Source organism: Oreochromis aureus, linkage group 7 (assembly GCF_013358895.1).
Source record: "Oreochromis aureus strain Israel breed Guangdong linkage group 7, ZZ_aureus, whole genome shotgun sequence".
NCBI lineage: Eukaryota > Metazoa > Chordata > Actinopteri > Cichliformes > Cichlidae > Oreochromis > Oreochromis aureus.
Window position 1 is genome coordinate 24,286,741 of NC_052948.1, and position 16,441 is coordinate 24,303,181.

Here is a 16,441-nt window from a genome sequence, read left to right on the forward strand (position 1 = left end):
CACAGGAACAAACTCTATAGCACAAGATGAATAGAGTCTGTGCTCTACCACATCGGCCAAGACCCCGGGTGCAGGTTGTGCAACAATGGCCCAGAGACAATTCAGCACATAACAGCAGGGTGCAACATGCTAGCAGGCAGGACATACATGGACCTCCATAACCAAGTTGCGTGCATAATATACACGAACATCTGTGCCAAGTATGGCCTGGAAATCCCAAGTTTAAAATAGGATATACCCCTAGCGTTGTTGAGAATGACCGAGTAATCAGCCTTAGTGATATACTCGAGTTCAAAGGATATGACCATGTGGATTTTCTTTTTTTTTCCCCTTAATAATAAACACCTTCATTTAGAAATTGCATTTTGTCTTTACATGTGTTAACTTTGTCTAATTTTTAAATTTGTTTGATGATCTGAAACAATAAAGTGTGACAAACATACAAAAAATAAGAAAAACACTTTTTCATACCACTGTAAATGTAAAATGCAGTTTAAAAAAGTTTCAATAGTGCCTTTAGTAATTGTAAAAAAAAAAAAAAAGAAAAATCTTGCATAAATATTTGTGCAATAGACTGTGAATTAAATCATAATACATGGAAGTACCAATTTCAATGCATGATCATTTATTTCTTTGTAACTTTCACAATGTCTAATAATCCACTGAATATAACAACAGTGATTTTAGTTTTGAAGATGATGCTTAAGTGGTAATATTTGTACACAGATCAGTATGGGTTCTTGAGGGTGTGATCCATGATAGTCATCAGAGCCAGCCAAGTCTCCTGAGCAGTGGGGATGATCTGAGTTGCAGGGAGGAGGAAGCCATATTGGCCGGTGTCTCTCAGCTCAAAGGTGTACGAGTACTTGATTCCCTGGTTGTAGGTCCAGTCAATGCTCCCACCACTGGCTTGGTCTATAAACAAGCAGTTACCATAAGTACAAAACAGGGATTTTTTGATAGCACCATTAATAAGTCGCTAGTTTTCAATATCTAACTAATTAATTTACAATTAATGTCTTTTTGATTTTGATAGCAGAAGTTTTGATTGGTAAGTGTTTTCCAACTTTCACCAGTCATGTAAGAAGAAAAGTGAGCAAGAAAAAAACATAAATACTCAGTGTGGTCAAACACGTCTCCTTTTTAAGATGTTTTGCAGACACTTACAGATGGCGTTGATGATGCTGCCAAACTTGTAGGAAGTACCATACAGGGACGCCAGATCAGTGACAGCCTTTTGTGCTAGGTTATTCTATATCAAGAGAGTACCATCAAACTTTTTCAAATTAATGTTATACATTTTTACATTACAGGCAAACACAAGGTCTAAGAGGTTAAATGACTGGTACTAGACCCAGTTTGATCATTAAAACGTTTTTAAGGATTTTTTTTTTTTTTTTTTTTTTTATACCAGCTCAGTATAGTCCTTGATCCGACTCCTGATGTAGCCATAGGGAAACATGAGCAATTGGGAATAGGAGTGGATGGAGATGAAGGCCTTAATGTTGTGAGACTTCACAAACTTCACAATGGAATTGACCTCAGACTCAGACTCAGCTCTGGGTCCACGATACGTCTGTGAACAGGGGTCGCCACTGGAACCAGGTCCTACACATGATGATAAAACAGAAAAAAGAAACTATCTTTACAAACTTCTAAGTTTGGGTCAAAGCTGAATACATCAAAAGCATTTAACTAACTAAATAAACAAATGAATAACTACCCCCCAAAAAAAAACAAAAACAAAAAAAAACAATGACAATGTCATCTCATATATTTTTCCCACAGTCTTGAAGGAGTTCAAATACATGCACTTCTTGACTCCTTTCCCTTTACTCTCTGGTCCATCTCATCCCAAAAAGTTTCATATGGATTCACGTTAGGTGTTTTGTAAGGGCGAGGTCACATGGCACAGTGCTGTTTCCTGCTGGTACTTTGGTCATAGAATTTGGTCAAATTTCCATTGGCCTAATGTTCTTTCTTGTATTTTTAGCTTAAGCAGCACTTGGTTCCCTCAGCTGGGATTTGTTTGCATGGCATGATTCACAAAAGAAACTGGAAACTCCTTATGTGTGCTCTAATCTTAGCTGGTCTGTGCTTTTAATTGTACAATTCTGGCTGATATTACTAATGAACTTATCCTCTGCAACAGAGGTCAGCCTTATTCTTTTGCCTTTTCCAGGGAGCCCCTCTTTAAAGTCAATTTCATCATAGCATTCAAATCAGTGGTAGGGCTTTAAAAAAAAAAAAGATAAAAAAAAAAAACCTCTGATAAACAATATCTGAAAATCATGTCCTTAAGAAACAGGAAGAAATCAAGCAAAGACCTGACGTAGGACAGGCGAGATGCACTTGGCCTTTCAGTTCATAGTTCATTAAAACCTCAGCAGAAATGGTCAAATTGGAAAGGTATATTGAAAACCCATTGAGAAATAGAACCAGGAACCCTGGGGAACTATTCCTCAAGACTACTTAAAGAAATTACAAGAAACTTTGGCTAAGAAATGTCATACTGTGTTAAACAGTAATGGCGGTCATACCAAATATTGATCTTCAAACTGTTTTTACCATATATACTGTATGTCGGCATATTGTGTGTTCAATAAATCACTGCATCTATTTCCCACTTTCCTACAAAAATATGAAGAAATGAGTTGCACAGTACTGTAGTACATACTGAACTATATGTTGTAATTTGCTGCAAACACATTGTTGTTAATCAAAATAAAGAAAAAAATTATATGCATTGTCCAAATATTTACTGGTACTCTATCATTTATGATACTTCATTATTTGTATAGTGTATATTTGCTGATAATTTGTACAAAAAGACAAGGAAGACAAAACTAAGAAATACGTTTTAAAGTCACTTTCTCTTTGTATGTGGGTTTTTCTAATGTATTAATTTATTTATTTCCATCTTGAGGCTGGAAAACAGATGATGTTACTAAAGTTCAAATATTTTGAAGAACAATACTGAAAAAATCAGGAATGCCTCTCTCTAAAATGTATTCACAGTAAAAGTAAAATTGCAATAACCTGTAACATGAAAACATGAATAGATGCATATTTAGATAAAAGATATACCTCCAAAACCAGCTTTCCAGTTCCTGTTGGGATCAACACCAACACAACGGGACCCGGGATTAGGTTTTCTGGTCTTACGCCACATACGGGACTGGAAACATCAAAGCATCCCAATATGTGTGGGTTATTAGTTTAATTGTTAGGTATATTTTCGTTAAGCTTTGATTTAACTTTAAATAAACACATATTAAATTCTTCAATACATTTTATCCATTCAGTCATCTACTAATATGGTGCAGTGGTTAAGACTGTTGCCTCACACCAAGGACATTCCTGTGTGGAATTTATATGATCTCAGCTTTTGACTTTTGCTGATTTCTGCTCCAGTTTACACAGTTCACACAAAGACATGTTCATTTGTTTAACTGCAAATTCTAAAATCCTGTATATATGTGGAGTGTGTTAGACAGGTAATACAGTAGCTGAGCACCTCATGAATGACTGAGCTTCTCAGCCTATCACTAAGATAAACCTGCCCATGGTAGAAACATAGAGTGGCAGCCTCATTTTTAAGCTCAGCTCTTTCTTCACCACAACAGACTGCACCAGTTCATATATAAACCTCCCGCTTCACCCCACATCATAAGATCCCAAGATAGTTAAACTGTCCATAAAAATTGTGAACAAAAACTGTGACAGAGGACAGCAGTGCTGGAGTCCAATATCTGCCAGGAATTGTTTTTTTTTTTTTTTTAATTATTGCTGTATTACTGTCAATACAGACCAAGCTCTCACTGCGATTGTACAAATATATAGGATATTACATATTCTGATAGTACAGAGTTAGAGTTAGGGTTATAATCATTGTGATGTCCTAGGCTTTACAAGGTTTAAACAGATAGTTTTTGTTTATTGGTTTCTTCTAATTATTATTTTTTACAAAAGATAATATTGTAAAATATAACAAATTCATGTCACTCCCTGAAAATGAAACTGTGATGTGAAAAGTCTAACTATGACAGACTCACATTGGTGTGGGTGAAGAAGTAGCCATCAGGGTTGGTCACAATCTCCAGAAAGATGTCCATCTGATTGAGGATGGCGGTGAGTTTAGGGTCACGTCCAAAATCAGTCACAATCTAACAATAAAAAAACAACAAAAGGACACAATTTTGAGTGTATTACAGTTAGTTGTTGGAACTGGAAGAGACAGAGAAGATAAAACCACAACAAAAAAATTATAGATGCTAATAGCCAGACTGCCAAAACACCTTCTTGGCAAACCATAGTCCGCTAGCCTGGGTGACCCATTCTCTTGAGTGGATTCCAGTATCAATCCAGATGGCAGGGCGGTTGGTTCCACCAGTGCTGAACTAAAACATGGGAAAGGAAAGCATGAGGTCCATCCATCCATCCATCCATGCACCCAGCTAGCCATTCAATTCAATTTAATTCCATTTATATTTATATACTGCCAAATAACAGCAACAGCAACCTCAAGGCGTTTTATATTATAAGGTAAATGCCCTACAATAATAATCTATCCATTTCTAAAGGCTAATAAATTTAAAGGTACTTGCTGAAATTACAGAGTGCTTGTTCTTTTTAAAGAGCATGCATTCACTGCCATGATGTTCATTCAGTTCTTTTTCGATAGCAGGTTTACCTTGAGCACATTAAGGGGACGGTCCTCATAGCTCTGACCAATCACTATCTTGCTCACCAAGTTTGGGTTCTCAGCCACCAGCATGTCCTGAAAAGAGTAGATCTGAAAGACAAGTGAAGTCTTAAAACATATGCATCAGGTAATTGTTATACAGTGGTCCCTCGTTTATCGCGGGAGTTACATTCTAAAAATGACCCGCGATAGGTGAAATCCGCGAAGTAGCCAACTTTATTTTTTCCAATTATTAGATATTTTAAGGCTGTAAAACCCCTCACTAGACACTTTATACACTTTTCTCTGACCAGCATGAACATTTTCACACTTTTATCTCTTGTTTAAACACTCTCAAAGTTCAAACCTTAGTATAAAAATAAGTCCAGTATTTTAGAATGAAACCAAAGATTAAACCCTGTTTCCAGGTCCAGAACATGGGAATAGAGCAGCTGCGAGAGAATTCAACATTAATAAATTAATGGTACAGAAGTAGAGGAAGCAAGAAAAATGAGTTGAGCAAAGTTTGACTTATCTAACTGTTTTGTTTCGCTTAATGCGCCTTATAATCCGAAAAATACGGTAACTTCTACCTTCCTTTAGCATGTCCAGCAGTCCAACTTTTTGTGCGATGTTTAGCATCTTCCTCTGCCTTCTGGGTGCTACCGTCGGTGCCTTTGACCGTGCAAAACATTTCGTCGACATTATTGTGTTTGTTGGGGAGAAAATTTACAAACATACAGTACAGCACTTCAGAGTCGCACTGCTAGCGATCGAAGATTTTTGTAAATTTTACAAGCTGAACGCATTCTGTACTGTACAGGAGACACGGCACAGAAGAGATTGATTGACAATGGTCTACAGCCGATCAGGACGCAGAACACAATGCACAGTGAAAAAAAATCTGCGAAACAGCGAGGCCGCGAAAGGTAAACCGCGTCATAGCGAGGGAAGATTGTACATGTAACTCAGCACTCAGAGACTCCACTCTGTGACTTCACAAGATCTTCCACTTTGTGGCTGAGTTGTTATGCTTCCTGAATGCTTCCTCTTTACAGTATTATCACTTATCACAACAGAGTATATCTAGAACGAAAGACATTTTACAAACTCACAAATGTTTCAAAGGCAGACTGTATAGCTAGGCACTTGATTTTATACACAGTTGGAATGAAAACGCCTGAAGTCAACCATTAAGAGAAATGACCAAATATTTTTGTCCATATAGTGTATATGTTGAGAAAAATGTGGTAAACATAAGTGAGTAACAAAGTTATTTGCAAGTCTGAATAATAAGCACTCAACATCACCCTTTCAAAACTCACATGGGCTCCATTACCTGTTATTCTCAGACATAGTTCTAAATTAAGAATATATTGGATATGTTGTTGTATATAACCAAGAAAAAAAAAAAACAATACTCATCACCTTTAGTGCCAAGACTAAGGTCAAAAATTATTTTTAAAAAGTTGCTGTCTCAAAATATTTGTAATTATCCTTTTACTTTTTACTTATGAAAAGGAAAAGTGTTTGCTGACCTCACTGAGGTTGTGGTACCTAAAAAAGTCAAAGTTATCAGTGTTTCTGGGCTCAGGGACACGGGCTGAAGCAGACTCCATTGCTTTTTGCTCCTCGTCCAGCAACACCTGCAGGACAGTAGCATACTTATATGAACGCTATCAGAGAGGTGCTCTCAGTCTCAAATCCAGGTGCATGAATTAGTCCAGGTTGATTCCAGGTGTCATACGCTACCTGCAAGTCTTTAATCATGGTGGAGAACTGTATATCGTAGGTCTTCAGGTAACGTTTGACAATCTTTAATTTATGTCCTGGAACTCTGATATCCACAGGAGAACCCACATCTCTCACTTCCCTCCAGATGTCAAGCTAAAAGAACAAACAGTTATTATTCTGAAAACTGAGTTGAATGGCATTCAGTTTATTAGAAAAAAAAGGCTCGGCATAAAAAATGGCGTGTCATGTGACATAACTGAATCTGTTCGTTCCATTTTAATTTATTTATTTTTTTTTAGATTTGTCTTGACAGTGATGTCATGGGTGATAAATAACCTCCAGCTCTATCATGTTGTGCAGGTCCCTGATGAGAGACAGATGGCCATCAGTCTTTGGAACGAGTCGAAGCACCTGATGCCTGCAAAAAGAGAACCGCACTGTTTTACCGTTTTTTACTCAACTCAAGCATTTGCTAAGAAATTGGGACAGAGAGAGTGAATAATGGTTTCTCAAGCTTGGTGGGTTTTGCTTCTTCAAAAGTTGAACTATGGAAAATTGTCATTTGTTGTTGTTGTTAGTGTTTTCCAATGTCCTAGGCTCTTTCAAGCTGCCATTTTGTGTGAAAGGTGCTCTTTAAATAAAACTATACTTCTTTGAATGGCAACTCTTGACTTCCCAGTGTTCAGCTGATTGCATTAGGTTATCAAAGAGAAACTACACATGCATTACACTTTAAATCATTAAAATTTAAAAATATACATGTAATATAGCTACAGTACTCTATTAAAGTTTTCAAACACAAAAATTGCACAAGTGTACCCAGGAACTATGCTGCTGTTGTAAATGCAGTGACTAGTCAGGGTGCTTTAAATCCAAAAATGTTGCTGTCATTATTTTTGAACGCATCCTTACTTTACTTTTAATGCTCACAGCTTTTACACATTGCCATGTAAACAGCTGACTTTCACCCTACTCCAACAGCAGCGAGAGGTTCAGGCTGGCCCACTTACCCATTAAATGTTTCCTTTCCAAGACCAGCCACAAAGAGCACAGCGCACGCGACGAGCTCCCTCATCGTGGCCAGCATTGTGCGACCAGTTCAAGGTTTAACACCATCTTTTTAAGTGTGCGGGGTCATGTGATCAAGCCACAGCCTTCTTCAAGTCCATGGTTATATATGTTTATCTTTGGCTGACTCACAAGAAAGATTGCACCATGGATTTTGACATAGTGAAATTCTGACCAGTTTGAAAAAAAAGGAAGATGACTCAACGCTGTGGCTTTTTTCATTTAATTTTGTTACAGACAGCTTGTGACGCCCTACATAGATTATGTGGAAGTTCTAGGGCTACCTTTTCATTATTGATTAATCTGTGGATTAATCAATAAATAATCAGCATCCTGAAACTGCTCATATGAACATCTGGAAAAAATATATCTAACATATCTTGTCATATCTGACAAGCTAGACCCCAAGATAAGCTTCTTCAGTAAAAAGCTATCTAGCTATACGATCACTTAGTGATTAACTAAATAATCATTCTGACATTAACAGAAAGATCTGCATTCTATTTTAAAGGCCTCTACAGTGCATTGACATGTGGAACAATGTGCAAATCAATCAATAGATTTTTGTTACATGTTTAATAATTGTTGTTGTTGCTTTAATAGAATTTATCAAGGGAATAAATGCTTTCTTTCATGTGTCAGAATATATTAACAGACGGCATTCATGGGGCTGCCATAAAAAAGCAACAGTTTCCGTAGTTCAGAATTTGAAAATATCCTGTCTAAAGCTCAAAATGTAATTAAACTGCTGACCACAGAAGTTCCTCTATATATGTAATGTTTCATCTTCCTTTTTGCGATGATCACGGTGGCATTGCAGTTTTGTGTGAGTGACATAAAGTGCATGAAATACTCTTCTGTATGTGATGGATGGTGGCGTGTGGTGGTGTCTCAGCTGCAGAGGGTGAGATGGAGTGGAAGGTTCAGGGGGCAGTGGAGAGCCTGGCTGGGGTATGTTTTCTAATTCTGCCTCTCCTATTTACGCAGTAGTGCCCTGGGACCAAGGCGATACAGTATGCTGAGCCGCTGGCAATGATGCTGAAGCTACGCTTTGCAACATCTGAAAAGTCACATTGTATACTGAGAAAAATGATAAAAGAAACACGCAGCCCAGCACACAGTGCTGGGACACTCCTGAGGCCTGAATGCGCTACAGTGCAAGCAAGATCACAAAGAATAATCACAAAGATCACAAAGAAATTCAGCTTTGATTTTGGCTTGTGTTTATTTGTCTTTTGGTTTTGAGAAAGTTTGAACAGCCCTTGATTGTGATGGGTTTGAATTACTCTTAGGATGGAAAAACGGGGGCACATTTCCCAAATGTAGGATTTCCACTTTTATACACGCACACAGATTAGTATGGGTTCTTGGAGGTGTGATCCATGATGGAAATCAGAGCCAGCCACGTCTCCTGAGCGGTGGGGATGATCTGAGATGCAGGAAGGAGGAAGCCATAGCGACCCTCATCCCTCAGCTCAAAGGTGTAGGAGTACTTGATGCCCTGTTCATAGGTCCAGTCAATGGTGTTACCACTGGCTTGGTCTAAAATTAAAACAGACATTGTTAAAACAATGAAACTGTACTGTAAAAAAAAAAAAAAAAGAAAAGAAAAGAAAAAAAAGAAGATGCTGAAAAAGCTTTCAATTTCAAGCCAATAATGGTTAAATAAAAAAAAACAACCTTGCACCAGTTGCACATTTAATTTTAGCCCAGTTTAGACTTGTGCGTGAGTGGTGGTTGGTTGGTTGATTCATAAACACCAAAAAACTGTCTGAAGTACCTGAGTCGTTTTACTTTTATAAAAATGGCTACAATTTAAAGCGAGTTTGAGACCACTATTTAATACAACTATATTTGCATTTGCAGAAATTAAAGTTATAGGAAAAGAAGAGAAGTATTCATATATCTGATGATTATTAAGTAAAATAATGTAAAAGAAGTCTGTATTGGTATGCAGTGTTGCTTAAACTTACAGATAGTATCGATGATGCTGCCGTATGTGTATTTGGTACCATACAGGGAGGTTAGATCACTGACGGCCTTTTGAGCCACCTTGTGCTGTAGAAAGAATATTATCATACTTTTTAATAATGACTTTTGACAGATCCCAAAGAAGATCTAAGAACTATCGTAAAAATAAGAATTCTAAAGAAAGAAGTTAAATCAGAAAGATCTTTTTTTTTTTAATACCAGTTCTGCCGCGTCATTGGTAGGAGTGGTTTTGTAGCCATAGGGATACATGAGCATCTGAGAGTAGGAATGGATGGAGATGAAGGCCTTGATGTTGGCATGAGACTTCACAAAGTCCACAATAGACTTGACCTCAGACTCAGAGTTTGCACTGGGTCCACGATACGTTTCTGAGCAGGGGCTGCTGCTGGCACCAGGTTCTATTTATTAATATAAAGAAAACCAGACAAACAGACACTGTGTTAAGCATTAGAACCTAAAAATATGAAAGACTTATAAGCCACACACACACACACACACACACACACACACACACACACACACACACACACACACACACACACACACACACACACACACACACACACCTAATCATTATTACCTCTTACAGTGGCTGTTAGAGGTTTTAAATACAAGTGAAAGGCATGGGAAAAAATATTACCTCCAAAACCAGCATCCCAGTTCCTATTGGGATCAACTCCCACACAAGAAGAACCAGGATTGGGCTTCCTGGTCTTACGCCACATACGATTCTGAAACAGTAATGTTAGTCTTAGCTTAAAGAAAGATATTTTAATCTATATGACTCTTGATATTTTATTCATTGTGCAAGACCGACTAAATACATCATTACTAGTTCATCTGTATCATCTTGTCAGCTTAAGCTAATTGGGATAAGCCCTGAAAAAAACATTTAAAAAGTAAAATGAAGTGTATAAACAGACATTTGGTTGTACAGCAAATTACTCTAAAACAAATCAGACAGTAGACCATATGAAAGACTCACACTGCTGTGGGTGAAGGCGTATCCATCAGGGTTGGTGGCAATCTCCAGGAAGATGTCCAATTGACTGAGGATTGCGGTGAGAGTGGGATCCGTTCCATAATCAGTCACAATCTAATGACAGAAAAGCAGAGGACACAATATTCAGTGCAACCTGTAAGTTGTGAGAAGCGGCAAAGACACAGAGAAAAGCAAAAACTGTTAATAATATTATTAAAGAAAATGAAAAAAAACTCCCACCTTCTTAGCAAACCATAGCCCGCTGGCCTGAGTGACCCACTCTCTGGAGTGGATTCCAGTGTCGATCCAGATGGCAGGACGGTTGGTTCCACCAGTGCTGAACTACAAGACAGGAAAGGAAAGTAGCAAACTTCATTACAAATAAAAAAGGAAGAGCAGCATGAGAGTGAAAACTCTTGCCAGAAGAGTATAGGAGGTTTTGCTTTTTTCAATTTTAATGTTTGTTCAGCTCTGTTGTGCAGTTGTATTTTTGCTTGTTTTTTTTACCTTGAGCACATTAAGAGGACGGCCTTCGTAGCTCTGCCCAATCACTATCTTGCTGACAAAGTTGGGGTTCTCAGCCACCAGCAAGTCCTGGAAGCTGTAGATCTGAATGAAAGTCACAATAATGCATAAGCATCAGTTGAGTACGGCGTGATTCTGTACCACTGTCTAGTCTCAAATGTCATGGGGATTGCGACATGATGTAGCAAATGCTAAATGCTTGCTTTTAACATTCAGTTTAAATGTCACTGAAATATTGAGCGCCTAATTTCCAGCGCTGACAGGCACATTACACACTGTGCATGGCCCCTGTACTTTTAGAAATAAACATCCTTTGTTGTTCTTCACAAATTTAGCATATTCGCAAAAACTTTCAAAGGGTTTATTTACTTTTGCTTACTGCTTTGCATGGCTAGTGAAAGAAAATACACTGTTAGTTACAATCTATTCACTGGATAACAGTAGCCAGAGGAGTTTTGTGTACTTACCTCTTCAAGGGTGTGGTAGTTAGCGAAGTCAAAGCTATCAGTGTTTTGGGGCTGAGGTACACGAGCACCAGCCATCACCTTCTGCTCCATATCCAGAAGTATCTGCAGCACAATGATAGAATTTATAATATTAGAGTTACTGAGCAAAACTATTAACAGAAAGAACTCCAGGGTGTATTCTGATCTTATAAGCTACCTGGAGGTCTTCAATCATGGTGGAGTACTCAATGTTCTGTGTCTCAAGGTAATCTTTGACTGAATTCAAAACGTGGGAGGGAACTCTGACATCCACGGGGTTAGACACAGTAGTCAACCCCCTCCAAAAATCCAGCTGAAAGAACAAAAGTATATTAACCAATGCATAAAAAAGAAGTTTCTACTCAGTTTAGAAAACTGAGGCATATTTTAAATTTGTGGTTTTGTTTGTTTTCTTCGTTTTAAAGTTTATTTTAAACAGTGGTGGCTGGTGATGCCATTTAGTGGCTGATAAATTACCTCGAACTCCATCATTTCCTCCAGATCCTTGATAAGAGACAGCTGGACTTCATCCTTGGGAACAATTCGAAGCACTTTATGCCTGTAAACAGCAAACAGCCAAGTTTTACAGCCTTCTACTCAGCTTATCTTGCTTGTGCTGTCTCTGAGGTCCGACAGAAAAAAGTCATTGTCTTTATTGTGAAACCAGAGTTATCAGTTCAGGTATCTCAATCAGTTCTCATTGGCAGGCATCAACTGGATACAGGAACAGTCCAGGTTTTCTAGGCACTGCATCATAGCTATTTCACATGTATGTGTATATACTATGTAAAACTGCAAGCAACTTCAGATTTTAGGGTTTTATTCATGCTGTAGCAACAGTGAGGTGTGGGATAAATTACATACAAACAGCACTATTTTAAATAACAGGAAGTGAGAGGCCTTTAGCTTCATAACGTTGGAAGTTGTAAAAGACTGCTTGCCAGTGTTTCCTTTGTAAACAATTTTTCAGTTTGAGAAAAGAACTGTTTGACATTCCACACATTGCTGGGACTGATAGCATAAACCCGAAATTCTGTTCTCTGATCCACACAGAGATTAGTTTGCAGGCTGAAAAATTGGTTTTCAGATCTCTACACATGCATAACTGTGTGTCCTGATCAAAGAATTTATTTTTTTCTTCCCAATCCGGAGTGTCTTAAAGTTAAAAAATGCTTTTTTTTGGCTCAAACAGGACATGGAGGAAGTTGAAAGTAAAGCTCTTGGTCTTTCACACAGACAGCAGCTAGCCACTGCTACAGATACATAGATGACACCTGGGTCAAAATCCAAACCAAAGAAGTAGAAGCATTCACTTTTCAACTCAATCAATTCAGTGGATAGAAACAAGAAGTTCACCAGGCAAGATACAAAGGATAACAGTTTGCCATTTCTACCAGCTAATTCAGAGCTCTCTGCCTGAGTGGTACAAAGAACATTAAGGAAAAATAGGAAAAAATAAATAAAAATGTTAGAATCCATGCCTGGTAAAACATTTTGCTGTGGCATCTGGAAGATCTCTTTAAGTCTGACTAATTCATAACTCTTCTTAAGGAAACTGATGAGAGTGCCAACGTTTGCTCAAAAACACTGATTTATTTTAGTCTTTACTTAGTAGACAGTCTTAGATTTAGTCGACAGGTCCACTTACCCCTCAAACGTCACTTTGCCAAAAACTGCCACAAGCAGCGCAGCGAACACGAGCAGCCCCCTCATCATGACCAACAGTGTGAATGTTGCACCAGAAACAGACTTTTCTGGCTGCCTGTGCCGCCTGATATATGCCCAATGGTTGACCTTGCCACAGTTCAGAGAGCTCTGTCACCGGCTGGTCCTTTTCCCACACCAGCCTAGAGACACCAGAACCAGAAGTTGCATCATACACATATATTTTGAACAAACTGAATTTATGTTTAGTTTACAAAATAAAAGCACTGGTGCTAAATTTAATGTCAGTCTGACTGAATTTTTTTTAACATGGGTTCTCATATGGGAACATTACATTTGGGCTGTTCTGCACTTCCTCCTTCATTCTGCTCAGCGAAGTATTTAATACTTTGTTACACAATTGTCCCCATGATTTAAAAAAAAAAACTTGGAAAAAAATTTTCTTCTACATGTGTCCAATGTAGACAGAGCTCATTAAAACACCAGAAAGAAATCCGCAACTTAATCATTCCATGCCTAAATTTGTCACTCTGTAAACTTTCTTTTTATTATTATTATTATTATTGTTGTTGTTGTTGTTGTTGTTATTATCATTACTAATATAAAAATACTCATTTAAAAAGGCTCTGACATCTTTAAACTGTTTATGTTCTCACAAATGCTAGCAACACACACACACACACACACACACACACACACACACATATATATATACATATATATATATATATATATATATATATATATATATATATATATATATATATATATATATATATATATATATATATATATATATATATATATATATATATATATATATATATATATATATAACTTAAGAACTCAAGAAGTTTATTGTCATTTAGTATGGTGTTACCCAGCCTGAAACGAAATACTGTTTCTCACCAGCCTCTACAGTTTCAAAAGCAAGTCATTATAAGAAAAGCAAATAGCAAATAGTCAGCAATTTTGTTTGATGGCTCAGTCGATGTATAAGTTGCTTAAAGATTAAAAAAAACTGTCACACTTTCCATGAAGAGATTTTAAAAGGATATTTGGGAAATAAGATAACCAGCTTAGCTCCTCCCAGAGTTGCTGTATTGTTGTCATGCAATAGCTGGGAACTATGTGCACACACTGCATACGGTCAGTGTGCTTATTTAACTTCCTGTTCAGTTTCCTGCATGGCCTATTTATGCTCTGGTTTTGTTCATAATATGCAAATAAGATATAAAGTATGTTTATAAATGAGCCCAAGAGGTGATGCTCAGCACATTTTCCTAACTTTTGATGGAGCAATTATAGCTGTTTCCACAGATTTATTTAACCTGTGGGTGTTTATGATATAAACTGGCAAAAATTGATTTCATCAATCACTAAGATATCATCATCAGTATATATGGCTTTATTTTTGCTATGAGAATGTATTTATTTATGACTTTATTGTTGAATAATATATTTATTCAACCGTATTTAGTCACTGCGTTCTCATTGCTTTTCCCCATTTTATTGTTTGAAAAACAAAAACGGTACTTTATGTGAAATAGACAGATTATCTGAAGGAAAAAAACAATGAAACATTAATAAATCATAATCCACTATTAGCTGTTATTAACTGGCTGGCTTAAATACTGTATATACTGTACTGTATATGTATTAGGCGCTATAGCAGTGTCCTGAGCTTCCTCTCTCTTACTGGTGGAGCAGCTCTACAGATGGACTGCATCAATGAGCTAAATTCAAACCAGCTGCCTGGACACATGCACTGTGAAGCCTGCATGTCAGTAAAAATATTTCCAGACATGAGATAACTTGTTTTGTAATGCTACAAAAACTTTACATCTGGCATTTTAGCAGGTGCGAGGCTTTTTAAAAAAGACACCTACCAAATGTTAGATGAATTTTCCCTGTGAAGACGGCAGGCATCAAAATCACTTTTTAATATGCTGGGCATCAATACCCAGCTTTTGTCTTGTTTTCTTCTCTTACAATGGTCACCTTTAGTGGATGTAGTTCTTGGGAATGTTGACCTATTGAGGAGTAAGTATTGAACAGCTAAGACATTTAGTAATTTGAAATGCCTTTAAAATTCCAGCATTCTAGCATCTTGGATTGCTTCTTATTGCCTGATTTAAAAGATATCTAGCACATACTTGGGAATTTAAGAATTGAAAGGAAATTTACAAGGTAACAAAATAACGTTACTCACTAATGCCATCTCTCTCCATTGGCTGTCTTCTGTCTGCTATCTAGAAGTTTTTCTTATGCAACCAAGCTGATAAGCTCAGCACAGAGGAAAAATAAACAGTAAAAAGCATCTGCAGAATTCACAGAGACTTACAAAAACAAAGCAGGCAGTATCTTTGATCCATGTCTCTGTTAAAGTTTCCTTGAGCTGAACTTATCCCCTAGTTTAGAGAGATAATAAGTACATGAAATGTGAACTATACAAAAGAGTGTAAATTCTGTTGAGGCCACAATGATGCAGCACTTTTAGAGTGTACAGCTTCCTTATTCTTGTATGTTGGGGTGGGGGGTCCCTTCCATGCATCATGTACTCCTTCCATGCATCCACACAGTTATCCGTAGGGTGAACGGTGGGGCACACTCGTTTGAACTTTTTAACTTTAGTTACTCTCTCATTTTGTGTGTGTGATTTTTAAAAAGTATTATAGTTGGTGTATTCTGGTTCAGGGTCACTTTTAAGTGACCCACTTCCCATCTTGGAGTCACATATTTAACCGCATTGTGCAGGTTCTTTGGACATGATGCGATTTTATTAGGGTTTGGATACAGCAGATTGAATGACGAAATCCACTAAAACAGTTGCCTGAGAGTTTACAGGCATACCAGAAAGCATAGATCAGACATCACAGTGAATGAGCGCATCGGCGAAAAAGCTGGATTAAAACGCGGTTCTTTAACAGCTAACATGACAGATCAACTGGCCGGGTGTGACAGTGCTGCTTCCACTAAACATACACACAGGAAGTTGATAACGACTATTGTTTCCTGTCACTGAGTCAAAAATGAAGCTGTTTCGGTTCAAACCACAAACATTAGTTCACAACACGGACCAGCTGTAAGTCTGTGGACAACGTGTCCTAAGATTATTTCAGTTGTTATATGTGATGAAAAATGACTTTTCTTGTCTTATCTTCTCTCGTCACAAATTCCCACACCGTTATTAGTGTATAATTAGATAATTTAATCATTTAGAATGTATTTACACATAATGATGAGGATCGAAGGAGGGGAAAAAAGGTTCGGGGGAAAAACCGCAACTGCAGCAGGTTGAATGTG

General features: G+C 37.5%; 2 protein-coding genes across 2 annotated transcripts; both read right to left on the reverse strand.

Annotated features, from left to right (window-relative positions):
• Nucleotides 1-608: 608 nt before the first annotated feature.
• LOC116317513 (carboxypeptidase A1-like) lies at nt 609-7,576 on the reverse strand. Its single transcript, XM_031736302.2, has 11 exons — nt 7,429-7,576; nt 6,755-6,836; nt 6,437-6,571; nt 6,223-6,330; nt 4,694-4,795; nt 4,299-4,400; nt 4,056-4,166; nt 3,088-3,178; nt 1,412-1,608; nt 1,168-1,252; nt 609-915 (listed from the first exon to the last, which is right to left on the reverse strand). Exons 1-11 carry the CDS (start codon nt 7,503-7,505, stop codon nt 728-730), a joined length of 1,278 nt encoding a protein of 425 aa, XP_031592162.1. The 5' UTR covers nt 7,506-7,576; the 3' UTR covers nt 609-727.
• A 1,110-nt stretch (nt 7,577-8,686) lies between these two features.
• LOC116317505 (carboxypeptidase A1-like) lies at nt 8,687-13,274 on the reverse strand. Its single transcript, XM_031736294.2, has 11 exons — nt 13,119-13,274; nt 11,948-12,029; nt 11,649-11,783; nt 11,453-11,554; nt 10,968-11,069; nt 10,701-10,802; nt 10,464-10,574; nt 10,119-10,209; nt 9,677-9,876; nt 9,460-9,544; nt 8,687-9,028 (listed from the first exon to the last, which is right to left on the reverse strand). Exons 1-11 carry the CDS (start codon nt 13,184-13,186, stop codon nt 8,841-8,843), a joined length of 1,266 nt encoding a protein of 421 aa, XP_031592154.1. The 5' UTR covers nt 13,187-13,274; the 3' UTR covers nt 8,687-8,840.
• Between the last annotated feature and the right edge of the window lie 3,167 nt (nt 13,275-16,441).

Coding starts and splice junctions, on each gene's coding strand:
- LOC116317513 (XM_031736302.2), bottom strand. CDS start 7,505: ATGCTGGCCACGATGAGGGAGCTCGTCGCGTGCGCTGTGCTCTTTGTG. Junction 6,331..6,436: donor CCATGATTAAAGACTTGCAG/GTAGCGTATGAC, acceptor ACTGTCCTGCAG/GTGTTGCTGGACGAGGAGCA. Junction 4,401..4,693: donor GTCCCCTTAATGTGCTCAAG/GTAAACCTGCTA, acceptor CCCATGTTTTAG/TTCAGCACTGGTGGAACCAA.
- LOC116317505 (XM_031736294.2), bottom strand. CDS start 13,186: ATGATGAGGGGGCTGCTCGTGTTCGCTGCGCTGCTTGTGGCAGTTTTT. Junction 9,545..9,676: donor CCAATGACGCGGCAGAACTG/GTATTAAAAAAA, acceptor TTCTTTCTACAG/CACAAGGTGGCTCAAAAGGC. Junction 9,029..9,459: donor CAGCATCATCGATACTATCT/GTAAGTTTAAGC, acceptor TTTTAATTTTAG/ACCAAGCCAGTGGTAACACC.